The sequence below is a fragment of the Uloborus diversus genome, chromosome 1 (genome assembly GCF_026930045.1).
Source record: "Uloborus diversus isolate 005 chromosome 1, Udiv.v.3.1, whole genome shotgun sequence".
Taxonomy (NCBI): Eukaryota; Metazoa; Arthropoda; class Arachnida; order Araneae; family Uloboridae; genus Uloborus; species Uloborus diversus.
In genome coordinates, this window is record NC_072731.1 from 156,277,764 (window position 1) to 156,305,469 (window position 27,706).

The 27,706-nt window shown below is 33.5% G+C and overlaps 1 protein-coding gene across 3 annotated transcripts in view; it reads left to right on the top strand.

Annotated features, from left to right (window-relative positions):
• Positions 1 to 26,587, top strand: part of LOC129222386 (aprataxin-like) — a 35,887-nt gene extending 9,300 nt beyond the window's left edge. For all 3 annotated transcript variants that reach the window (XM_054856892.1, XM_054856907.1, XM_054856899.1), the window contains exons 3-8: positions 6,808 to 6,939; positions 9,361 to 9,479; positions 14,126 to 14,179; positions 14,256 to 14,359; positions 26,260 to 26,344; positions 26,450 to 26,587. In XM_054856892.1, the coding sequence (XP_054712867.1) occupies positions 6,808 to 6,939; positions 9,361 to 9,479; positions 14,126 to 14,179; positions 14,256 to 14,359; positions 26,260 to 26,344; positions 26,450 to 26,537 (582 nt within the window). In that variant the 3' untranslated portion in view covers positions 26,538 to 26,587. The remainder of the gene's footprint in view (positions 1 to 6,807; positions 6,940 to 9,360; positions 9,480 to 14,125; positions 14,180 to 14,255; positions 14,360 to 26,259; positions 26,345 to 26,449) is intronic.
• Positions 26,588 to 27,706: the final 1,119 nt, after the last annotated feature.

The following is a 27,706-nucleotide window of genomic DNA, read 5'->3' on the forward strand; positions in this document are numbered from 1 at the left end:
GACATGATCAATAAAAAGTTTGAAACTAATGGTTATGCATTTTCGAATTATGAAAAGTGCTTCAAAAAATTTTAAAAATAAAAAAAGGTAGGTATATAGTAAATTTAAAAAAGAAAAAAACCTTACACAAGATAAAATTGGTGCAATTCATGTTAATCACTTTGATACTTAATAAATTTGTTTATTGCGTAATATCGTCGGCACCATGCTGAACTAACGAATCTGAAAATTGGCTCTTTTCAGGAGAGAAAAAAAAATTTTGTCCATTAGACGCGTTTAGTTATTTTCAATGTATTAATTTTTATAGATAACTTTAAGTGTAAAATTTATTGTTCGAAGTAGTAATAGCCTTTTTTCAATACTGCGGCAAACCATTGAATTTAAAAAACGAGATTCGCGATTTTTCACCTTCGTTTGTTTATTAAGTTTAGCTTGGTGCTGACCATACTATTAAGTTTCGTTTCTTTTTTTTTTTTTTTTGATTGCACAACACACACACATTACTTTCGTTTTGTGCATTCAAAACTTAGAACCAAGTCTGAGAAGTTGGAGTCGGACTGATTTTGAGGTAAAGAAGTCGGAGTCAGGAGTCGAAAGTTTAAAACTTCAAGAGTCGGGGTCGATCATTTTCAATTAAAATCTGCAAACCTGCCATTTCTTGTGGAATCGGAGTCGAAGGCTTTAAAATTCCCGAAGTTCTGAGTTGGTCATTTTTCTTCCGACTCCTCAGTCCTGCTTAGAACTACTGGTGTGACTATTCATTTGTATAATTTGAATCTCGCTCACTAACATTTTAACTTTTATTTTCTATTTCAAACATGCTTCGGCGGCCCACACATTTTCTTCCAAATAACAGGGCTCCCAAATGGTCCGCTTTTCCCGCCAAAGTCCGTTTTTTAGGGTAAAGTCCGCTTTAGACCGCTTTTTAACATTTTGGTCCGTTTAGTCCGCTTTTGTATTGTTTTTACTAAAAAATCAGATTTAAAAAATTACATTAAAAGATACTGTGTGCGGACTTATGTTAAGCTCGAACACGTTGCCACGGCGCCGTTTTTCTATTGAACTTGACTTTCTGGTATTATTTCGCTTCAGATTTACGTCATTATTCCTCCTCCCACCGCTGTTACATGTAAATCTAGCAAATGGAGAAGTTTGGGGGAAGAGTTATGACGTGAAATCAAAGCATTTTGCTACCGATATTTTTCACGGGTTCGTACGCACTTGAAAAAAATCAAGAATGTTTCATCAGTGCAATTTTCTGAACTTGTGTTCGATATGTAGCATCGCGAAAAATTACTTCCTGTGTTTGTGAGTTCAATCTTTTTGCATCTTGTTAATATTTTGATGTTTTTGACAATCAGAAGTTTCTCTAACATTCATTAACTTAGATTAGCTTATTTTATGTTTAATTACAATAGATAATAAACTTTTTTTTGGAACCATGATAACATCAAACTTTCTTGGACTTCGCCGAAAATTGCTTGCTGGGTTTTGAGATTTCAATCTCTTTGCATCTTGTAAATATTTTAATATTTTTGGCAATCAGAAGTTATTTTGACACACTCCACCATAGATTAGCTATTTTTTTGTTTAATTTTAATAGATAAGAGACTACTTTTTTTTTCGAAACCATGGCAACATTGAACAACTTACTCGCACCTCGCGATCTTTTTGCATCTTGTTAATGTTATGATATTTTTGGCAATCGGAAGTTATTTTGACATAACACCTCCTTAGATTAGCTTATTTTTTGGTTAATTTTAATAGACAATTAATTTTTATATTTTTGGTACCATAGCAACATTGAACTTTCTCGCACTTCGCGGAAAGTGCTTGTCGTGTTTGAGATTTCAATCTTTTTGCATCTTGTAAATAATTTGATATTTTTGTCAATCAGAAGTTATTTTGACACACTCCACCATAGATTAGCTTATTTTTTGCTTAATTTTAATAGATAAGAGATTACTTTTTTTCAAAACCATGGCAACATTGAACTTACTCGCACTTAGCGGAAAATTGCTTGTCGTGTTTGAGATTTCAATCTTTTTGCATCTTGTTAATATTTTGATATTTTTGGCAATCGGAAGTTATTTTGGCATACTCCACTATAGATTAGCTTATTTTTTGTTTAATTTTAATAGGTAATAAATTTTTTTTTCGAAACCATGGCAACATTGAACTTACTCGCACTTCGCGATCTTTTTGCATCTTGTTAATGTTATGATATTTTTGGCAATCGGAAGTTATTTTGACATACGCCATCATAGAATAGCTTATTTTTTGTTTAATTTTAACAGATAATAAACTTTCTTATTTTTGGAACCATAGCAGCATTGCACTTACTCGAACTTCGCGAGGAATTGCTTCTTGTCTTTGAGATTTCAATCTTTTTGCATCTTGTACTTTGCGCAATTGAATGTTATTTTCGCACATGCTATCCTAGACTAGCATATTTTATGTTCAATTTTAGTCATGTTTAGTTTTAGAGAATATTTTTTTTTTTTTTTGGAAATTATGCCAACAGTGAATATACTTCGCGAAAATTTGATTAGTCAGTCAGTAGCGTAGCCAGGAATTACCTCCTGCTTTGGTGTGTTTGGTCATAAACTCTCATATGTATATAAACTTACTATATTTAGGCTGGAAATATGTGTAAAAACCAAGGGCTGTGGAGGGGGAGGGCAACCTCCTGGCCTCCAAACTATATCTTCTTGTCTTGCCGTACCTTATATCAAAATGAATTCTCTTTAAACTGGTTATCTGAATATTTTTGTAAACTACTATGTGCTAAGGTGTTTACTGCAAAAACTGTATCTAAAAGGTCTTTATTAGGTATGCATTGATTGATCAGTCACTTGGGTGATTATTTTTAACTAGCCAGTTTTTACCTGTTAAGTAGTAGAAAATTTATTTTACAATTAAAGTTACTCTGTAAGATGGTCAGTCACATGCTTGCTTGTCACTCCCCCCCCCCCCCATCCAAATGTTTGTGTGAATAATATAATTCAATGGATAAGAAATTCAGATGTACAGAAGGTGATAAGGATTTATCATTAAAAATCATTATTTTGGTTAATTAACGAATTATCTTCATGTATTCATTGCCAGGCAGCTAATTTGCCTTTTGGTGCTACCCTGGGTTTAACTATGAATGGTACTCCCAAGGTCCTCTTTTTAATCCTAACTGGTCCTCTTTGGTCCCCTTTTTGATTCAAAATGGTCCTCTTTTACCCTTTTCTATGGCTAAAATGTGTTGGGAGCCCTGAAATAATCTGTGATTTGCAGGATGATATTTTTAAAAATCTAGGAATGAAATATGTTGGTGGCCCCTTTGAAACTATCATGATTATTTATATGATAAAAAGAAAGAAATCAAGGAAATATCATGGATTTATTTTTATATTATTTAATTGCAAAATCCAATGCAGCCCGCCGCTTCCATCCACCACCAGCTAGGCCTAATCGATGTAGACCTTTTATTACCATAGAAAATAATTAAAATCCGTAAAAATTTGCACCTTTTCTAATTTTTTTAGGGCAAAATTTTTATCCGTTTCCAGTTTCTATTTGTTATAAAATAAAATACTTTAATTGGTTTTAGCAAACAAGGCTATTCAAAAGATATTCATTTTTTTTCCCTCTTGATTCCGCTTTTGCAATAGCAAAACTTAGTAGTTGTGATTGTATTCCCTTTTTCGTGCTTTCCCAAGTTATCTCGGAAAAATAAAATAATGAAAGAAAATATAAATTTAATTTTATACATGTTCTGACTCGCGAGGTTCATCCTAATATAAAGCTAGGCATCGGGCTCAAGTTTCTTTTGAATTTTTTAACTTAATATTAGTTACTGTTCTGCTGCTTACTTAAGATGTGGATTTCTCCGTTCCTCAATAAATATGTTGATGAGCTAGTGGATGAGCACGCTATACTCTTGAGCCCTAGAGTTTCCACCCCGTAAATTTGTGTGTTTATAAGGTTTGATTATGGAAGGAGGGGGGGAGGAACACTGAATATCTTAATTGGTCATTAACCCCATCACCCTAACGTTACAAAACATGACCTACAATTTTGTTTCTTTAATTTTAGAACTTTTTCTATTGTGCACCTCGACTCTCACTCCCTACAAAATACCATTACAGATCGACTAAAATCTCGTTCATTGGACTTCAATTTCTTAAAATTATTTGGAGGTGAGCATCCAACCCTTGTCTGCATGAAACACTGAAGATCATCTAAAATTGCGTTTTCAGAGCTACAATTTCAAAAATTTTCCGGGGGAGGACCCCCCGGACCCCCCTCATTTCTGTAAGAGCAACGTTACATTCACAACTACATTAATGTTGTTAAGTTTCTTTCTCTGCATAAACTCAGTAGAGCACACATTTTTAATGATTTTACATCATATTCAGATTTTTCGTCAAATTCTACTTCTTACACTGTTCTAGTTTATTGATCTCGCGATATGAACCTGCTCACAAAAGCTTAGTTTCATGTTTTTAATTTTAAATGTAATTTTATTTTTCTAATTATTTTATTTTATCTTTATTAAAATTTTTATTGTTTGCTTTTAATTTTTATGGGGAATTCATGTTGTTAGACGCCAAGAATGATTAGTTTCTTTATCACCTAAATTGGAGGGGGGGGGGTAATCTTGAAAACTAAAATTTGGCTATGCCCCCCTGTCGGAAAAGCTTGCCCCTCCGTCGGGGATTTCCTAGCGCCACCACTGTGGAGGACTAATTAATCGACTAGGACCAGCCTAGCTGGACACAGAGTCTGTTGCTGATCATCACATTTGTATTTATCCCTCCCTTAACTTCCTTAAGGCATTTAGTATTTTTCTGTACTTTTGAAAGCAACAACCAATCTACGTGTCAATGTAGCAGTAATTTCTAATTCATTTAAAAAAAAAAAATTTAGTTTAGAAAATCTGAAAACACAGAATAAATGTTCAACCTTTTTTTTTTTAACTACAAAGGAAAACATTTTTGTCCGTGATTTGCTTACATATATCAAATCATTATTTTTATGACATTTAATGTGCACGCTTAACAATATTATTGACTGTTTTAAAGTACCTCCCATTAGGTGATTATCTCCCTTAGCTTCCTTAATGTCACTTTCAAGAGATTTCGCTTTTCTTTTTTTCTTTTTGTCCCTCTCTCTCAAAAGAAAAAGAATTAGAACTGAGATAAAGTTGTAATAAGTTATGAAATGATTGTGAACTAAAAACTGGATTGCTTACAAGCATATTGTGTCCAAGCAGGAGCAGTAGCATATCCACGGGAGGATTTTATACCCCCCCCCCCCCCTCAAATACAGAAATTTAGATTTTTGACTGTAAAAAATGGCTAAAACTTTCTATATCCCCTCACTCTAAAATTCATACATATACCCTTCCTATTTTTTTTTTTCTTTTTTTTTCTGGCTATGAGACTGGACAGAAGAACATAATTTTCCTGTTGAGAAATTGCATTTTGTTCACAGATGGTTATGGTTAAGTGAAATTGAATTTCAGTTTTATTGTATTGAAACAATGGTTCTTTAAACTATTGTAAACATAACAGTGAGGTACAATTATTAACGAAAGACATTTTACAGGATTTAGTTAAATGCATTTATTATTCTGTCAAACTTGTTTGTTTTGTTATTTAAATGTTAATGAAATCATTGAAAGTTTTTTGTGAAATTATTTTTATATATTCTTCATTATGTTTTACTGTATGAATGCAAGAGTGATTTTGTATTTAAAATGAACATCCAATACAAAAGTTACAACCATTTGCAGGCTCTAGTTCTAGCTAGGCTGGTTCTTATCAATGTTATCCATCCCCAATAAAGATAAAGAACCTTCTTGAAACTATTCCCTCTGCAAGTAACAGCCGCTTTCAGTGAACATCACTCAGATCATGCTCTGGTTTGTTATATAGCTCAGTGCTAAGAAATGAATACCCTGCTTTTTTTAAAAATAATTAATAAATGTATAATAAAGCAAATAAATATTTATTTTTTTATGAGAAAAAAGTTTATAACATTATTTATTACTAGAGAGGTAAAATATGTTTTCTCATTTATTTGATTTTCGGGAATTCAATGCATCACAATATTGTAGGTCAAGTAAAACCTTCTAATAATTAATGCCAGAAAAGGGTTCATTTTTATGGTTTTAACTTAAAACTCCTATAATTTGAGTCCTATGCAAAATGGTTCCCGAAAAAGATTCTAAATCTTTTGATTCCTATCTAAGCTCTGGCCTTTAATATTGTGGAGGAAAAGCTGAGAGGATTCTTGTGGATATCAGTATAAGTTAATGAAATCAAACAAGGGGATTTGGGGACACTTGAATTAAAATATAAAAAGTAAGGGAATGCTGTTCCCCTGTGTTCTCATTCAACTTCACCACTGCTCCACTACATTTGTGAGAAGATAGCATAACAAACATACATAGGTATGTACATATAGTATAACCTCAATTTAACGATTGTCAAGGGACTGGAAAAAGTTATCGTTAAATCAAGGATATGTTAAATCAAGGATCATAGACACTTAATACAATCAAATCCGGACCAGTGAAATGTATCATTAAAATGAGGAAATCGTTAAATCAAAGTTATACTGTATGTTAGTTTACTCTCAGACTGTAACAGTTTTCAATAATTAAAATTATTTCGATTTATCCCTGGAAATTTTCTTTATCATCACTTGATCAATTACAGTAGTTCATAATAGCATTTTACTCTAAAAGTTTTGTTAATATTTTGGCTTTTGTTATTTTTTCATTATTATTAGCTCTCTTTATTTTTTTAGGATTGTTCTGAAAAGAAAAAGATGAAAGTAGGTGGTCATTGGAGCCAAGGTTTAAAGGCATCAATGCATGATCCCTCTTTGATTGTGAAGCAAGATGAGTTGATTGTGATAATTAAGGATAAATATCCAAAAGTACTCCTTAACTTTTATTTTATTTTTATTTTTTAAAGACTTGAATTTTTTGAGAGTAAAACTGGTTATCTTTTTTACTTGCTCTAAATAAAACAGGTTCTGAACAAAAAAAAAAAAGAATAATAATAATAATAAAATAAACTATTAATTTCTATTGCAATGAAATGATCCTTTAAATATTTTTGATTAAAGTGCTATGTTTATTTCCATTAGAGAAACTTCCTTTTCAATTAATCTTTATGAATTATAAATACTCAGGACTATTGAACATTCTTTACCTATTTTCTATACTTTTTAAATGGATTAAATAAGCAAGAATTGTTAACCCCATAATTACAAATCTTAAAATCTAAATATTTATAAACATTCATCTTTATTTAACATTTTACTGATAATATTATTCCATTTCTAAATTTTATGTTCTTTAACTTTGTTTAATTACCTGAAAGGATTGATATTTTAAATTATATATGTGCATTAAAGTTTGGGGTGCAAAACCTTTGGTCTCAAGGCGGATTTTTGTCTTGAGAAACATTTATGAGACGGAGGTCAGGATGGAAAATTATGCAATGACTTTCTTTCCGTTTTTACTTTGAAAAAAAAAAGAAAAATTGGATGTTTGAAAAACATGCTTTAATCATTATCCCATTTCATAACTATGCATTTACATCCACATTTTCATTCACTCAATTTTCTGTCATGGTCTTGTTTTGTTTGCAATGTACTTTCACAGGCGTGCTGTTTGTCTTTTTAATGCTCTTTCACTTTTTTAAAATCATTTGCATTTTTGAGGGAGGAGAGTTGCAAACTTTACACACAAAAATTGAATTTTATGTACACTCTGAATGTTTATGTGAACATAATGCCTATATGCTTCTGGAGAAGAGGGCAACCACGGACCGGGAAAAACAGGAACTATTAGTAATTTTGAAGATATGATAAAAATTGGAATTCTGGAAAGAATTTGGGAAAATCAAAGGCCGTTTGAAAGAAGGATAGGCAACTGTTCCTGCATTTTTGTTATGTTACTGTTAAATGTTGACCAAACTGTCCTTTACAGTTTTTAGATCGCACAAAAGCCATAAATTTTTGTGAAATTTACCTAAAATCAGCTTTTTTAGCTCTATGGACATTACAGTATTTCTTCTTTTATAGTCCAGTATTTTTTTTTTTTTTTGCAATAAATGTGCATTATGCAGCTCTTTGTTGGAATTGCAAACATATTTTTTGGCATTACAACTGAGAACCCATCACAAGGAGGTGGCTGCTTTTCGTGTTCCAAAAAGAGTGTGATAAAGAAGCATTTTAGAATGCTTTTAGAACAAAAATTTTAAGTATTTGTATTCTTACTTTTTGAAAAAAAACCCTGAATGGTGTATAAATTATGTTTTCCCTGTAGCTAAAACTGCTGTTTCAAAACCCTTTTTTATATTTATCAACTCAAAGTCAGAAAATACATAAGAAAATAGACATTCTGAGTCGAAAATTAAACATGCATTTTTATGACAGATCCTAATGTGCTTGTGTATGAAATTGTGAAAGATTTTGTTTACACAAAAATATGGAAAGGAATATTTTTATGCTACTAAGAACAGTCATTTGAAATTTAGAAAACAATGGGAGATATTTTCTAAACATTAAAATTGTTTATTTAAAAAAAATCGTATTGCATCCCTGTGAAGAATTATATTGTTCTTCTGGTTTTAAAAATTAAAAGGATGTTTGTTTTCCACTTGCATGCGTTGACTTTATGTAAAAAGTAATTTCTAAAACATTGGTCTAAAATTCTAAATATTGATTTTTTGACTGTAAAATTTTGGTTAAGAATTTTAAAAAATCTTTCCCTTAAATTTGTTTTATTAAGGTTTAAATTTCTTCAAAGTATGGGCTGAATGTTTAAGTGCATACAATATTTTAAAAAGCAATTAACAAAAATATACATTGAAAAATATTGTGTTAAATATGTGCTTTAAGTGTTTCCTAAAGAAAGTGTATCCCCACCTCTTTTTGGCTAGCTAAGAAAATGATTTTATTTTTTACTTATTTTGTACTTCAAATTAAATGAGATGTACTATTTTATACTAAATTTCAAATGAAATTAAAATTGTTGTTATTTATTTCTTTCAAGTGTGTTTTGTTCAGCTCGTAAAAGTCAAAAAAATTTATTCTCTGAAAGTAGTTTAAACTCTGAAAGTTATTGAATATGAAATCAGGGGTAATCAATTCTTTTAAAGGGCATTTTGTTTTCATCATCCATCTGATCACAAACTTTAAAGAATTCAAAAAATCATTTTTCCCTTGAGCTAGTATTTTTATTTATCTACTTCACTGTGATTTCTTCTACATGCTAAGTAATTTCTAAAAAGATATATTTGCTTTAAAAAAACAACTGGATGATTTATTTCAAAGTATATTTTTCAGGCTAAGCATCATTATCTTATTTTACCAAAAGCTGATGTTCGAAATTTAAAAGCTCTCAACATAGATCATCTGTCACTTCTCAAGCATATGCAAGATGAAGCAAAAAAACTTATAAATGGGTATATGCTTTTTCTTTTCTATAATTAAAAATTCTTAATGTCTGCTTTTTTTTAATGAATTATTTGAATATGTTTCATTTGCCATTTAGTTATAATGCAATTTAAACTTTATTTGGGGACGCCACGTATTTTACCTATTAATTTATATAATTAAATAAAATTTTACCAACCATTTAACTTTTACATTTTGTTTGCAAAATTCAGTTTTTGGGTATTTACCCAGACCTCCGGTAAATACCTGAGTAAATACCCGAGAAATATTTACCTACACACTATTTACCCAATCCACATTGCTATTCAGAATAAGATCCTGGCTATGAATTCACTTCTACTACTATACCTCCTATGGTTGCAGGTGGTGAGCTTCTCCGATTTTGAGAGAATTGATGTAGCTCCCGGAAAAACAAATTCCCTTCTTTTAATAAAGCCGAAGATTTTCTCTCCCTGTTCAGTTACCTTAAAAACTTTACTCTAAACAATCAAACATTTAATCCATGGTGAAAGAGTGCCATGATTTAACTGTCAATGAGAAAATTAACATTTTAAAATGCCTTGACAATTTACCCATGCTGAGTCACAGAAATGCTGAAGCGCAACCAAAAATATCTCAGCCTTTGTAAATTCCTAAAGAAACGAGACAAGATGGAAAACAAAGTAAAGCTAAATGAAAATTTAAACAACAAGCAAAACCAATTGAATCTACTTTGAAACTGTGGGTTACAAATGTCAGGAAAAATGTGTTTCAAAATTGCATATTTTTGTTTTCCCTTTTATGATTAAGATATCTCAATTCTGCTAATTTAGTTATTTATAATTTAAAATTATTTAGCTGAGTCATTGTAATTTTAATTTGCTGTTGCAAAAGTAAATGCTTCTTAATTGAGAAAAACAACATTATTTTGTGTCTCCTGGATTCTTTTCTGTTATTGTTATCAAATTGTATTTGCCCCTAAGTGGTCACATTAAGCAGTGCCTACTGTAATAACAATGCCCTTTGGTTTACCCAGAACCAGATTAAAGCAAGGTCAAGGCTCCAGGGTTCAAAAACTTAGGGGCACGAAATCTGTTGCTGAAGTTTTAAAAATTGGAGTGATTCAATGTGCAAGATGTAAATTTTAAATCTTTTTTTGCAAATTCCACAGTCACTCCAAATTTAACTCTATCTTTAGTTATAATATTTAAAAGTTGTATCATTAGTAATTTGTTGTTTACAGTTTATTGCAGCCAAGCAAGAATTATTAAGACATCTTACTTTACTGTATGTATTTATTATATGTGTTGTTTCATATTGAATGCATGTGTATTGTAATGCAAGATATTTTTAAATCTATCCTGGTTGTGTTAAACGTAAGTATCATAATATTTTATCAATTACTTTACTTTTAAATTAAGGGGTGGGGAGGGGGGTACCTAAGGAAAGTTTGTGCCCAATGTCCTCAAAACTTATAGTCAGGCTCTAGGTTCACCCCATGTTAAGAAACACTACCTTAAACATACTTTTATCATAACATTGCAGAAAAATTAATGAGTTTCATCAAAATCTGGCTATCTCTAGTATTTAATTAATTTTCGAGAGAATGATTTGAATTGAAAAAACGTTGTTGTTGCCTTAGGTACCGCAATATTTTTCATTGTGATGTGTTGCAGTTTTGAAAAATGTATCATCACTGCTATAATGTCAACCTCCAACAAGTCATTCTTCAAATCAATGAAACAATTACACTGCTCGACATTGAAAATGCAACACCAAGAAGGAGTGGTCAGAAATTTTATACGAAATTTTTAAAAAAGACAGAGACAGCAAGGAATAAGAAATGATCTTAATTTTGAAATGATAGGCAGAATACAGAGCGAGAATGGCGTCGGCCCAGTAGGATGTAGGACCACTGCGGACAGCGATACACGAAGAAACACGTCTAGGCATAGAGTCAATAAGGGTGCGGATGGTGTCCAAAGGGATGGCTCTCCATTCCCTTTCAACCATTTTCCACAGTTCGTCTTCTGAAGAAGGCAGGGACAGAGTCTGCAAATGGCGTTCAATCACATCCCACACATGTTCGATTGGTGACAGGTCAGGAGAGTATGGTGGCCAGGGAGGCATCTGTGTGCCTTGGAGAGCATGTTGGCAGATGTGAGCACTGTGTGGTTGGACTTTATCCTGCTGAAAAATTGCATTAGGTAGCCCTTGAAGGTAAGGGATTGCCACTGACCGCAGCACATTATCCAAGAATCGTTGGGCCGTCATAGTGCCCTGAATACAAACTAGAGGTGATACGGAATTGTACACAATTGCGCCCCAAACCATTATGCCACGTTGTTGTGCGGTTGGACGTTCCACAGTTACTGCCGGATTAGATCTGTCTCCAGGTCGACGCTACACACGCATGCAGCGACTATCACTGGATAAACAGAAGCGGGATTCATCTGAGAACACGACATTTCGCAATTCTGTCATTCACATCGCTCTAGTTCGGCGCCATACCAAGCATTGCTTTCTATGTTGTGGGGTCAATGGCAGTCTTCTTAGCAGACGCCGTGATTGCAGACAACGTGCGACCAAACGACGGGAAATTGTTCTGTTTGACACGGGAACATTCAGGGTATCTTGCACCTGCTGCAGAATCGAGAAACAAGTGACTTGTTGGTCTGCTACAGCTTGTCGGTAGATGCGTCGTTCCACGCGTTCTGACGTCACTCTGGCTGCCCCTGCACCCCTCAATCTTGCCACATTTCGTTGTTCCAACCATCTTTGGCACAGCCGATGCACCATGATCACATCCACGTGGGTGTCAGTTGCGATTTGACGTTTGAACCAACCTCCCCTTCTCAGTCCAATCACAATACCCCTTGTAAAATCATCTATCTGCTGGATGTACCTTCGTTGACGGTGGCCTGGCATTCTCTCGTGTTGCACGCATCCTCCAATATAAAAACAAAATTTCTTAGATAATTCTCCAGTCAGAAATAACGACACGAACATTGCCCATTCTGCAAGTTCTTTCCCTTATATCTTACTTCATGTGCGTCGGAGAGGTGCACATTTCACATCATTTACATAACTCAGTGATGTACGTCTACTCTAAAATTTGCATAAATTTTTGAACACTCCTTCTTGGTGTTGCATTTTCAATGTCACGCAGTGCACAATTAGTAACATGTTACTGATGTTTTTATTTGTTAACTCATTTGTCTTAATATCAGTTGAATTAAGATCCTCTTGTTTCAATTAGAGCCTGGTTTAGTGCCTTGGTGTCCTGCAGAAAATCATTTTCTATTCTTGATAAAATAATTACATAAGGGTCAGTGGACCAAAAGAAGTCATCTAGTACAACATTTTTTTACAATAATTAAGGTGTAAAATTTGCAGTCAAGGGAAACAATAATCATTGGAAATTAAGAACCCCTAAGCAGCACATGCTGCTAGCACTCTCTGTACATATTTGCCTTCAATGACTGGTTGCCAGTTCCTGTGTCCCAAAACTGCTTGTGTTGGGGAAGAGAAGTGCAGTTACAAATATCTAAATGTAAATAAATTTATTTTTAAAAACACCAATAAAAATACTACTGTTAATTATATTTATTTTAAACTTCATATGTATTGGGTTGTTCGGAAAGTCATTTCGTTTTTTTTGGGGAACATGAAAGACAGTTTTCGTATAATGAATAAATATTTTATTAAATTATATATTGGTCATTCTGGTCCAACACCTTTTGCCATCTTTCTGGCAGTAACATAATTCCCCTCTCATAAAAGTTTTGGTCCTTGCTGGCAAAAAACTGGTTCAGGTGGTTTTTGACATCTTCATTTGAGGTAAAGGTTTTGCCATCCAAAAAATTTTGCAGGGACCGGAACAAATAGTAGTCGGAAGACGCCAGATCTGGAGAATATGGTGGATGTTGCAGTACGTCCCATTCAAGCTGTAAAAGTTTTTGGCGAGTGACCAAACTTGTGTGAGGCTCCGTAAGGACATGGGGCACCCACACATCGAGCTTCGAGGTTAAGCCCATGCCTTTCAAATGGCCATAAACAGTCGAATTCGACAAATTTAATCTCTCACCGATCTCTCGTGTGGTTATTCGCCGATTTGCATCAACTAATGCCTTTATCGCATCTTTGTCAGCTTCGACCGGCCTTCCAGACCGTGGTGCATCTTCGACATCAAAATTGCCGGATCGAAATTTTGCAAACCAGTTCTGGCACTGGCGTACTGTTAACACGCCTTCTCCATACACATCCGTCAATTTTTTTCTCGCTTGGACAGCATTTTTACCTTTTCTGAAGTAAAAAAGTAAAATATGACGAAAATGCTGCTTATTGCTCTCCATATTTAAAAAGGCACCAACCAAAAACTACTGCGTAGAATTAATAGAACTTTTTCACACACAAGCCTTGCAATATCAGCTCTCAAGACATATAATGGTTATGCGGCTTAAGTGTGAAGTTGGTTTTGAAATAACGTAATTAAGTCCTCTGACGGGAAAAAACGAAATTACTTTCCGAACAACCCAATATTTTAATTTTTCTGTGAAACCTACCGCAATATTTAAATTATGGTTCTTTGATCTGTAAGAAATATTCTCATTCTCTTTTGTTTTTAATATTTTGCGTTATTAAAATTTATTTAAAAACGTCCTTTATTTTAAAGAATAGAATCTCCTTCTGGTTTTAAAATTGGATATCATGCAGTTCCAAGTATGAGGTATGCATAAAGTTCATGTTTACCAAACAATTTTGTTTCAAAACATGTCTAGATTCTAGTTAGTTAATTTTTGCAGTCAGCTACATCTGCACGCAATAAGCCAAGATTTTGACAGTCCTTGTTTGAAAACCAAGACTCACTGGAATGCATTCACTACGGAATATTTCATAGATTCAGAAGGTATGTAATGCATATTCTCTTATTCAAAAAATAATGTGCACAAAATGATTTTCCCAATTTTACCTCTTGTCAGTACCTAATTTTTAGTAGCTATTTTCTGTGTATATATCTTGTCAGCAGTGCTATAATTCTAAAAAAGGGAGCAGCATAGTCTCCCAAAATAGTAGGATCTCAAAAACTCCAACCTAATTGGGGCCATAAAGTAATTCTGATTTTCTAAAATAATCAAGAAAATACCTTTTCGGAAAATAGTATGCCATTTAATCAAATAGAATAGCTGGTATACATAACATGCAGTACAGTACATAATGCTAAAATATCTAGTTACATTTTTTAGCAAAAAAAAACACCTCTTAATTTAGCAGTAGTAATTAAACAGTTATTTTTTCGCTCAACATAAAGGGGGGGGGGAATTACAGTACTGCATGTTTTCTGTGAAGAACTGAAAGAAAACTGAATGAAATGTAGAAAAATACACTTACTTCTCACAGAGAAAGTTCATTTCCTTTCTGTAAGGAGAAACTCAAACTCATTTTAAAAAAAAAAACACGGATTTTCAACTGGGAGGGCTTTAAAATTCTTTTCGTTTCCCACCTGCCAAGTTCTTATACAATGTTCCACCTCTATTCAATTCAATTCATTTTATTTCAATCAGGGTAGTATGTTTTACAAAAAAAAAAAGCATTTCACAGATAAAATAACACAAAAGAAATTACAAACAGATGTATAATTCACCCTGTCTATTTGAAAATCCCTGATTGAGTAGGTGGGAGTAAAGACTATAACAATAGCCTGACTAGCTCCCACCACTCAGAAAAGAGCTTAATTTAGGGCCAGTTTGTAAGGTAAGAAAGTAATAACAAAAATAAATGCATAATCATACAAAGAACACATAAACACAACACAAGTGATGCAAAAAAAGTGTGTCGAAATTTATAACAAAATCAATCTATTACAACTATGCTACTTTATCCTAAATTCACTGCAGTAGAGTTGAGTATAAAATTTTTAAGCCTTTTCTTAAACAAATTTCTACTATTTATGGTTTTTAAACAGTTGGGTAAGATGTTCCATAATCTTGGTCCATATGAGTTAATGCCATTACACAATAGATTTGTTTCTGCACTAATAGGTAAATTATTTTCACGATTTCTAGTGGGATAATTGTGAACCACATCATGGATTGTGACTATTTCCAAATTCAAATCATTTATTACTAAACATAAAAATACCAACATTATGTTTATAAATTTGTTCAACTGCCTTTAAAAAGCTTCTATTACTGTTACCAACTATATTATCTCTATTAATTATTCAGTGAAAAAATTTTAATATATTATTTATTCTATATAAATTATTTTTGGTTGTTTGGCCCCAAGCAAATACAAATACAAATGTGACGACCAGCAACAGGCTCTGGGCCCAGCTAGGCTGGTCCTAGTCAATTAATTAGTCCCCAATGAAGATCAATGGCCCTCTTAAAGCTATCCACTCCCTTGCTCATTACCGCCTCTTCCGGTAAGCTATTCCAAGTGCCCACGACCCTGTTAAAGTAGTAGTTTTTCCTGATTTCCAAGTTAGCCTGAGGTTTAAATAACTTAAAACAATGACCCCTCGTCCTGCTTTTCCAGCAAAACTTTAATCCATTTACATCTTTCATTTTGATAAATTTAAATAACTGAATCATGTCCCCTCTGACTCTCCTTTGCTCCAGGCTATACATGTTAAGCCTATTAAGTCTGGTATCATAATCTAAATCTGAGAGTCCCCTTACTAATTTAGTTAGCCTTCTTTGAACCCTTTCCAATACAAAAATATCTTTCTTCAGATAAGGCGACCAAAACTGAACAGCATACTCCAAATGAGGTCTTACTAAACTCCTATATAAAGGCAGAAGAACTTTCTTAGATTTGTTTGAAATAGATCTATTGATGAACCCAAGCATTTTGTTGGCTTTGTTACTAGCAATACTGCACTGTTGACTAAACTTGAAGTCCTGATTTATAAAGACACCCAGATCCATAACATTTTCTGCCTGATTTATGACTGAACCCTGTAAACGATATCTCATACGCTTATTTCCATGACCTAAGTGTAGCACTTGACATTTCCCTACATTAACTGCCATACCCCATTTATCTGCCCACTTAGTAATATGATCTAAATCCTCTTGCAGCTGTTTTACTTGTTCTTCATTTTCAACAATCCCCATAACTTTTACATCGTCAGCAAAACAATTCATACTTCCAGAAATATTTTCATTGATGTCATTCATAAATATAATAAACAAAAGAGGCCCTAAAACTGATCCCTGAGGAACCCCACTTAAAACATCGCTCCAATTAGAATGATTTCCTCTCACAACTACTCTTTGCTTCCTACCAGTAAGCCAATTTCTAACCCAAAGTGAAGTTTTTCCTCCTATTCCAATGTCAGCTAACTTGCTGAGAAGAGCAACATGCGGTACCTTGTCAAAAGCTTTTTGAAAATCAATATAAACAACATCCACACATTTTTTGTTATCTAAAGCTGAGGTAACCTTGTCGTAGAAATGCAATAAATTAGTAGTACAGGATTTACCTTTCCTGAAACCATACTGCAAACTAGTCAACAGACTATTAGTCTCTAAGAACATCATGATCTTAATTTTGATCAAAGTTTCGAAAATCTTACAAATCACCGAAGTCAAACTTACAGGTCTATAATTCCCAGCAATACCTTTAGACCCCTTCTTGAAGAGTGGCATTATGTTAGCCAGCTTCCAGTCCTCTGGCACCGTCCCCGAGTTATAAGAAGCATTGAAAATATTCAAAATAACATCCACTAATTCCTCTGCACATTCAACTAAAATTTTTGGATAAATATTATCTGGTCCCGGAGCTTTAGTTGCATTAATCTTTTTCAAATGAAATAAAACCTCCTCCCTGGAAAATACAAAATCCTCAAGCTGTATAATAGCTTGTGTCTTGTTAGTGTCAACTGTTGAGATACAGTTATCGTTAAACACACTGGAAAAAAAGGTATTCAGAACATTTGCAATATCCTTATCGTTTTGGATTAAATTTCCATACTCATCAACCAAAGGCCCAATTTGACTGTTTCGAGCTTTCCCAGAATTAGCGTAAGCAAAAAACCTCTTAGGGTTCCCATCAATGTCATCTGCCAGCCTTTGCTCCAATTCCCTTTTCTGAATCCGTACCAAATACTTAAAATTTCGCCTTGCCTTACCATACTGGAGCCTCTCCGCACTCTGACCAGTTTCTTTAAACTTACGAAAAGTGGCTTGCTTATAATTAAGAGCTTCTTTAGTCTCCCTGGAGAACCACATGGGCCAAATTTTGGTATTAACACCATTTCTCCTAAATGGAACATAGTCCCCAACGGTTTTAGCAAGTTTATCCTTAAATTCCGTCCACTGCTGATCTACGTCGCTATTTTCCAACCCTGACGAAAAAACCTCTTTCAAGCTCTGCCTAAGTGCAACAAAATCAGTGTTTCTGAAATTGGGCACAAACCTAAAATAATCATCTTTGCACACTTCAAATTTAACCCGGAACCTAATGCTGTTATGATCACTATCTCCAATATGCTCCCCTACACTCAACCCCTGAACAAAACTACCTATGTCACAAAAAACTAGATCCAAAATTGCCTCCTCTCGAGTTCCCTGAGTTACAACTTGATCTAAGAAACAGTCACCAATTACTTTTAAAAATTCCTCTTCTTTGCCATTACCAGGATAAAAATTATTCCAATCAATACCCGGAAAATTGAAATCCCCCATTATGATAACGGATCCCTTACTGGACATGTCACTAATAATACGATACATCTGTTCATCTTGTCCCTGGTTTGAATTAGGTGGCCTATAAATGTTTCCAAAGCGTAGCTTTTTGCCCTTACTGCTCATCAACTCCAGCCAAACCATATCAATATCAGTAGGCTTATCATTTATGACCAATTCATTGCAAATAAAATTGTCTCTAACATAAAATAAAACCCCACCACCTCTTTTACCTACTCTATCCTGTCTGAACAAATTATACCCAGCAATATGTAATAACTCTGCATCAGATTCGGTAGCCCATGTCTCTGTAATTCCAATAACATCCAACTTCTCATCCATAACTATGCTTTTCAATTCATCCATCTTGTTCCTAATACTGCGAGCATTGCTATAGAAAACTTTAAGCATGCCTAAGTTGCTTTTATTTAACACCCTGAAATTTCCTAAATTACAATTGTTAACAATACTACTCTTGTTCGTCACTTTATTTCCATTTCTAGCAATACCCAAAAAAGATTCATTCTCTCGATACCTGATGCTTGAACCATGCCCCCCATTCCAACTTAGTTTTTTGACTCCGAAGCCCTTAAAATTAATCCACTAACCATTTTGACCCCTGTAGAGCTCAGATGCAGGCCATCCCTAGCAATCCAATCCCGTTTACAATGACTCCATACATCAATGAACCTGATACTGCGCTTTTCGCAAATTGACTTCAGTAGCAAGTTCATACACCTCGCACGTTGATTTAGCCAGCTCCTATGCACTCCATACCTGGGAAGCAAACCAACCACTTGGACATTCGTCGAAAAGCTGGTTGCTTTATCCAACAGGGATTCCCATTCCCTAGAAAACTCCTCATTTTTACTGTGGCCTACATCATTTGTTCCCACCCACAAAGTAACCATGTCCTCCTTATTCAATACTCCCTTCTTTTCAGCAACCATATTAACGTCTTTTACCCGAGCCCCTGGTAAACAACACCTAGCCACCTTACGCTTTACTCTCCCAACTGTGTTACCCACCTCCCTTACCATAGAGTCCCCCAAAATTACACCCTTAGTTTCCCAATCTAACTCCTCATTTGAAACTTCCCCCTGAATCTCTGGAACATTTATACCCTCTACAACTGGCCTACACCCTAATGCTAACTGGGCTTCCAAAACTAGCATCTTAAGTCTGAGAGTTCAGCACATTTAGTGCAAATATAATCCTCCTCAAAAACAGACTCATTTTCCCCCTTATACAGGCAGAACATATGACATAAATCACAAGAGATCCACCTGTCCCCCTTCCCACTCTTTACCTCTTTCATAATGCATATAACACCCATTTCTACTCAGTGAATATGTTCCAAAAGGCAAAACAGAAAGATAAAAATGCAAAAAAACACAGAATAAATACTAAAAACAGCAGTAAATAAACAGAGTTGCTACACCCAATAAAGCACACAAGATCAAAAACCAGGAGATCACCACATGTTAGGCTTAGCTCCAAAAAATGCAAAAACACTTCAAGAATACAATAACAGCTAAAATGAGCCCCCAAAACACAATAAAACTAAATTACATGATAAAGTGAAGTAAAAAAAACCTAAAACTAGTCAGTAATAATGAAAAATTATAGTAAGAAAACACTTATCAAATTAGCAGCAATAACACTCCCTGCATCACAGGCGCCCTCTAGTGGCTACTTCCAAGAACACCATAATTAAGAACTGAATATGTCAAAGAAAAATATAAAATAAACAAAAAATCAGCAGGAAGGAAATTAGACACAAAATTAATTAAACTTAAATTGCGAGAAATCTTTTTTTAAAAAAATTCAATGTGATTGTCCCAACGTAAGTTATTTTGAAGATTTACCCCCAAAAAATAGATATTCTCAACATGTTGATAAGTTTTTCCAATTAATTTTAGTTCAAAATTATCAATTTTTTTATTTCTCCAATGCAAAACAGTGAAATTAGTTTTTTTTGTGATTAACTAACAATTAATTAGTGATAAACCATGTTATGACTTGCACTAAATTAGCTGACATTGTATTATGTAAGGAAACTAAATCTTTATCCCCAACAAAAACCGATGTGTCATCAGCATAAGACAGTATTAATGAGTTATTTGCAATAGAGGAAATGTCGTTTAGAAAAATGATAAATAACAATGGGCCCAAAATTGATCAATTATCAAATGACATGAAATAATTCATATGCAAATCATATTGCGTATAAATTAATTATTTCGCGCCCCTTTTTTTTTTTTTTTGCAAAATTGAGGTAACTGATTTTATACCATATTTTTATGTTGAGAAATTGTCTCTAGTCGGTGCAAAGCAGATTGTGAAAACTATGCAAATCCTAATCACAACATTGCAATGCCGCCTGTTTAGGTTTGCCTGAACTATAGCATAAAAGGGAAGTAAATCCTTAGACAACAAAGCACATTATTTAAAAGCATCATTTTTGTTTGATGCAGGAAAGACATAAGTTGTTTTCAGGGATGTGGCGAGAGGGGGGCGCGTGGGGTGTGACATGCCCCCCCCCCCCACCCTGATTTTTTCGATAGTCGGCGCTTTCAACAGATCAGTCAGCAAAGGTATATGAATGGTATATTTTATTCTGTAATCAACTTTTAGAACAAAAAAAAAATGCAGAGTTATAAAATGAACGTAAGATATACCAGGGCTGCGGAGCTTTCGACTCCAACTCCTTTATTCCAAAATCAGCCTGACTCTGTTGCCCTGAAATACATCACTTGGCGTAAAGTACGATTTTGCTCCAGTCGGCATTTGTGAGAAGTAGGCAGAGCAACACAAAATTTAAAGAGACAGTACACATGAGGTAGCACTGGACCAACTACTGTCTTATCTACTCTTACTGAGGAACGAAAAAGTGCTTTTGGAGGGGGGGGGGGGGAATCATTCAATCATTGTCTAAAATGAACGAGATCTCCAACCTACAGCCCACGGGACCCACATCCAGTCCAAGAACAGATTTGGCAATTTGGCATCAGTGACTGAATAATAAACAGCAGATAAGACAGATGTCACCAAAACGATGTAGCCGCCAACATCTACCCGCCCTAATTAAAAGACCTTTTATTTCAAAATTTCCAACAAATGGGAAGGGGGTTGCCAAAATATGCTATATTCAGCTCTTTGCTGCATCCAGCAAAAATGTAAAAATCGTAGTTCTCATTTTTCTGTCTCATATTGATTGAGATAAATTTTTATGGCTCACATGTATCCATTTCTTGCTATTGATTTGATCTTGAATTCAATGTTAAGGAAATTCTTCTGTTGCTTGCTTTTATCTTACATCTGATGCATGCTGTTGATCTGTTTGACAGGAATAAAAAAATCTACTTTTGCTCTATTCTTTTTTGTTTGCTGCCCTACTTGTACATGAAAAAAATATATAAAAAAATTGTAAAGAGAAATCTATGCTACACATTTAACTATAAATATAAATGTTTCTTACAAAGTTCAAACAATTCGTAAAACTGTATAATCAAGTATTAAAATGTCAGAGACTGGAAAGTGCAAATGAAGTGTTTTGAATAATTTTAATTGTTCTCGACTCCTTGAAAATAATTAAATGAGTCTTTGAAATTTCTTGAAAAGTGCTTCAATTTTCTTTCTTATCAAGTGCATAAAATATGAATTGTCCGAATTGGCAAGATTCTACTTTATAAATACATATTTTCTAAATGTGTACACCATTCCTTTTAAAGCATATTTTACTATTAATCATTTATATTTAATTCAGTACTGTGTTTGTTGGTAGTTTGGAGAGATGGGGGGGGGATTAAAAACTTAACCATACCGAAAGCAGATGTGAGCGAGTGACAATGGGTGACCTTTTCTTTTCACTCAGTATTCCTCTCCGTCAGTTAATGTCAACGATTTGTCGAATCAAAAATAATTTTTTTTTTTAACCATCTTAAGTTGTTAAATAGTGTATAACTTTGGGAAAAAAATTCTCCCTTTTCTTCCCTGATATTTTTGTAGTTCCAAATACCCCTTGTATGTCCTCAAAATATAGAATTATACATATATATTTTCAAAATTTTCTCCGGGGGAGAAACCCACGGACCCCCAAAATTACGGATATTCTGCACCCCCTTAAAGAAGATCCCTGCATCAGTTTCCTATTGCCCTTCCTCTTTCAAGATCAATCGAAAAAAATGATAGCAAGAGAATTAAAAAGAAGGAAAATAATAAAATAAAACCACATGGCTTGATGTATCACAGGGAAGAGACACACATAGTGAGAGATAAAACTTAAAAAATGGCCTGTTTTGCAACTGACATAAGTTGTCTGGACTACAAAAAAGGGGCCGCCCATGCCTAAAATAGCTTAGGGGCCTGCTGTATAAATCCGCCACTGTATTTATGTGTATATATATATATATATATATATATATATATATATATATATATATATATATATATATATATATATATCTTACTACTATTATATATGCGAAAGTTTGTCTGTATGGATGTATGGATGTTTGTTACTCTTTCATGCAAAAACTACTGAGTGGATTTTGATGAAACTTTACAATAATATAGCTTATGCATCAGAATAACACATAGGGTAGTTTTCGTCCCGTTATGGGGGGGGCGGAACCCCCTTAGGGGGGCAATAAAACACAATTGTCGTATAAATTCTCTAATATGGGGATGAAAAAATGCTTGCTCATATTAACATTATATGTCCATCGAAAGCTCTGATTTTTCTGCTTAAGATGGCACCTGTTCGAAATTTCTAAGTAGAATGAAAAACGAGTTATGAGCTTTTTAGTTCCATGTTCGAAGGCTTTCCTCAACTCAATACAATATTTAATGTATCATCTCAACTCCCTGTCGATAGCGACTATTGTTGTATTGCTGACTATCTTTGCTTTTCGTGACTGTTCAAGGCTTTTCTCAAAACAAATCTTGAAGTAAGATTTTTGCACAAGATTGGCAAATAATACATGAATTTACCTGATTATTTTCCATTTTAATGCAACTTTGAGGCAATTTATGTTTTTTTTATACATATTTGTGTTGACTGGGTATTTAATCGATCAGCAGGAATCTAGCCAAACTTTTTTGTGGAATCATTTCAATAGCTAAGGCATTTGCCATTTTTTTCAACTGTTGCTGTTTTTGAAGCTAAAGACTACGCAATACTGTTTCTCGATTTTCAGCATGTAACCAAATATCGCCATTTCATTAATATTTCTTTCTTTAAATTTGTTAACATGTAAAATAATTTGCCAACTAAATTAAGCGAATCCATAAACAGCACAAAACCTTCCATTAATTTGTATTTGCACACTATTTTAAATAATTGCCAAATTTTTACTGTTTATTGGAAACATTTCTGGTAGCATCACTTTATAATCACCAAAAGTATCTCTGTATTTGGCGACTCTATCTCTTCGATGAAACTTAGTAACACACAATTTTACAAAGTAGGGAGGAGGAGCCTCATTTAAGGTATCGCAAAACGATTAACGCAAATTTAATAATATTTTAAATCGCAGTAAGGGATTACAGGCGGCTACGTTTTTTAAAAATTTGTACTTCAATAGCAATATACAGAAAGTTTTAGACTATGTTCGAAAAAAAAAAGTTCTTAATCTTTTTAAACAAATGAAGTTTAATTTCATATTTTGGAAATTCCTCAAATTTATATATGTTTAAGTATCGTTTTTTTTCGTTTCTAAAATAATACTATTTTGTTCTTCATACTTATTGCCATTTTACTTTTATGGGTTAGAAAGCAGCTCTATTTTTAATCACGTCAAAGCGGTGTGTTTTGAGTTATTTCAGTTACAGCAGAGAACGAATAAAAGTAGCGATTGTTTCTCATAATTATTACAGACCCAGGCAACGCCGGGCATTTTTGCTACGTACAATTATTTGGTAACTAAATAAAGTTATGAAATAGAATCGGCCCCTCTACCCCCAGTTACCGTCGAATAAAGATTTATTTTTCGCCAGGAACGGCCAAATACATGCAAACATTTTCTTTATAGCGTCTTCTGTTAATTAAAAATCATATCTTATGAATATAGATTAACCAAACATTTTTGCAGTTTCATAAACTTGGCAAGTCTCTGGCGAATGTATAGTACTGTGGTCCTTTGGCGATTAATAATGGATTTTGGATTTATTTTTTTTTTACATTTTAACGCTGCTTTTAATTGCAAAAATATAAAATGAAACTAAACAAAATGACATTTTAAAAACTTATTTGATAGGAAGAGTTATGATAACGTGTTCGGGACGAGTGTTCAAAAATTTAGGCGCTACAGCTATTACAAAAGTTTTATTAAAATGTAAAAATTCCGCTAAATTAATTTTTGTAAAAAGATCATTAAGTAATATGAGATATTGAAGTTAAAATTTATCCGCCAAATTAGTGAAGCAACACTCTTAAATAACATTAAAACTACTATTAAAATGTAAATTAATCCACCAAATTCATTTTTTATTTCCAATCTTACCAGGCAACTATGTTAGTGCATTGGCAAATTATTTAAAATTTTTATGACACTTTTCATTTTCTTTTTTCTTTTTTGTGTGTGTATTTTTAAGGGTTAATGATGCTAATTAGGATTTTGTGGAATTAATGGCCCTATTTTAATGGCAACAATGGAGAATATTATTCTTTCTTTCTTTCTTTTATTTTGTTTTTATTTTTTTATTTGTTTTTTTATCCTATCGGACCTGTACTGATGAAGATTTTTGGAAATAATTATAACTGAGATCATCCGAGAGAAATGTTATTTGAAAACGCTGATACTATCATTCCAATAGAGACTTTTGGGGATTTTTCTCTTTGCGAAATGAGAAGTTTTTTGTACTATTTCCTCATTTAAATGGGAACTTAAAAAAAACTGTTGTCCTTACTCTGATTTTAATGGTATTTTCACTCTGAACTTTTTGGTATTGTAATTAGGATCGTTTATGTTATTTAGAAACAGTTGATTTCCTTCTAATGGTGATTTTAAAGGTTTGATATTCTCACTCTAAAGAGACATTATTAGAATCAGGATTTGTAGTGATTTTTGACCATATTTTGTGACGATATCTCCGGTAAGAAGCTATACATTACAGATTACACAATAATTTAGATAGCCGATGTAGCGCTGGATATTATTTGACGAAGATCGGGATTATAAGGACACTGTTTCACTTAATTTAAGAATAATTGACCTCACTCGAATAGGATTTTTTGAGAAGAACCCAAACTAACTTCTTTAGAACTCCTGAACGTTTTCATGATTTATTTTGTGTGATTTTTTGGGTGTCTTTCCAGTTTCACCGACATTTCATTTACTCCCCTTCCCCCTGATTTTCAGTTTTAATCATGCCTTTCGATACATTTAAAGGGGCAGGCCATTTTAAATGTTGGCGAAACTGGGGAGAAACCATTTTTTGGTAACTATTTGACCTCTGCCTGTGTTGACTGTTAACTTGAATCGATTGAAAAAAAAACTACATCAACGTGAGCGAAGTCGCGGGTAAAAGCTAGTATATATATATATATTAATTTAATTATATGTGCAAGTGTGTGAGTTCGGCATGTTTTATCATTAGAGTGGGCAATTTGAGAATTCTGCACCCCCCCCCCCCCCCCAAGGGTAAGAGGCTCAACTTGTCCCTAGTCATCGTCACATTTGTTTACCCTTTGTGACTGAGATTTTGAGATAGTAAAACCAATTTGGAATAGATATGATAGATGATTATCATGTGAATATCCATATCTTATGAGGAAAATTCTGAAATTTAATCAAGATTTGCCATCATATTTGTTGAAACCAATGAAATCTGGGGAGGGGGAGTCCGACACTTATGCCCTTTCTGCACTAAACAATAATTCTGTCCCCTAAATAAAGTGTTTTGTTGTACAAGGATTTACTTCATTTCTACACTAGTCAATTTCTCTGCATAAAAATATGCTTGCTAAAACCACAGCTAACTTGATTTTGAAAAAAGAAAAGGCCACCTATGTCCTTTCTGAAATAATAGATTCACTTAATTTATTCATTATTGCTTTCTTATCTATTTATTTTATAATTTCAATCTATGAATCCATTTGTGGTTTTAACAGATGTTATAAGAGATGTGGAAAAATATGGAAAAGTATGTTGCATAGATGAACGTTCTGCAAAAGAAATTTTAAAGAAGGATTTAAGGTTTGTATGGTGCAATTTAATCAGCATTCCTTATAATTCATAATCTGGATATTTATTTTAAAAACTGATTATGTACTTTTTTTTTTTTTTTTTTTGTCCAAACAGGTGTCATATATGCAATGAATCTTTGAAAAATATGCCAAAGTTGAAGGAACATATTCTTGTTCATATGGGGAAAAAGAACAACTCCTGATGAAGTTATAAATCTGTAAAGTTTAAATAAATTATTTTATTTTCATGTTATTCCTTTTGTTTTGTTTTTTTTTTTTTCTTTTTGAATGCATTTGTGGGACTGTTTCCATAATTATGATGGAACGTTTTGAGGACTTTTGTACTTATTCTAACAAGGATTTGTAGGTTCTGTTTTTATTCTAATGGTGAGTAAAGCTCTTTTTTGGGGGGGGGGGGGATTCCTGATCTCCTGGATTTGGATCTTGGAAGCTGAAAATTTGCATAGGTTATCTTTATAGGCATGTCTACCCCTCTAAAAATCTCCATCCAAAGCGGAGCTGGTCAGGAGAGGATCACTATAGTACTTGACGCGGAAATGACTCGGAAATCAATTTGTAGAAAAAGATGAAAAGTACATCAAATTTATCTGAAGAATGAGTTTGTTTTACTAGTACAATTTTGATACATTGGGTTTAATTTTTAATAGCTGGCATCAAATATGAGGCTCAGCTTCTAATAAAAGCTACCAATTACAAAAATAATAGATTAGATTGTGAAGTGAGATAAATGTCGGACGTTGGGTGCACTAAGCAATCTTTAAGATTCAAAAAAAAAAAAAAATCAAAACCAGGACAAATTTTATTTTGCTCAGTTCACCCCCCCCCCCCCATATTCATTGGTTAAAGATGTGTTTGTATCATATAAACAATATGAACTATATTTTCATGGCATTCACATTAGAGTTTCCAATCCCACAGTGAATTCAATCCCACAAGATTGACTTTATTCTTATGTTATAAAAATTTAAATTTTAGTGTCAATTAGAAAAAAGTGTGCTTTTTAGGAAAAAATGCTTTTGTTACTTAAATTAGTAGTTTTCCCCTCGAATTCCGTACACCCATTGTAAAGTACTGCAAAGTCGCACGACAATTAGCAACTATCGTTTGGTACACAAGAGTGTGCTCTAAAAAGGTCGAATGTGTCTAAAAACAGAGCATCGCTAATACGGGGAGAGAAAGGATTTTTGAGCAAAAAATAATGTGTTTAAAATGCGTGCTGCAGCTGCACTACAGTTAGTTTTACTGTGATTCAATAATTAAACATTGAGCAAAGGATCCACATTAACTTTATCACCTTCTAATATAGATTTTTCTTTTCTTATGGGGATCATGCTTGCTTTTTGAGCAGGAA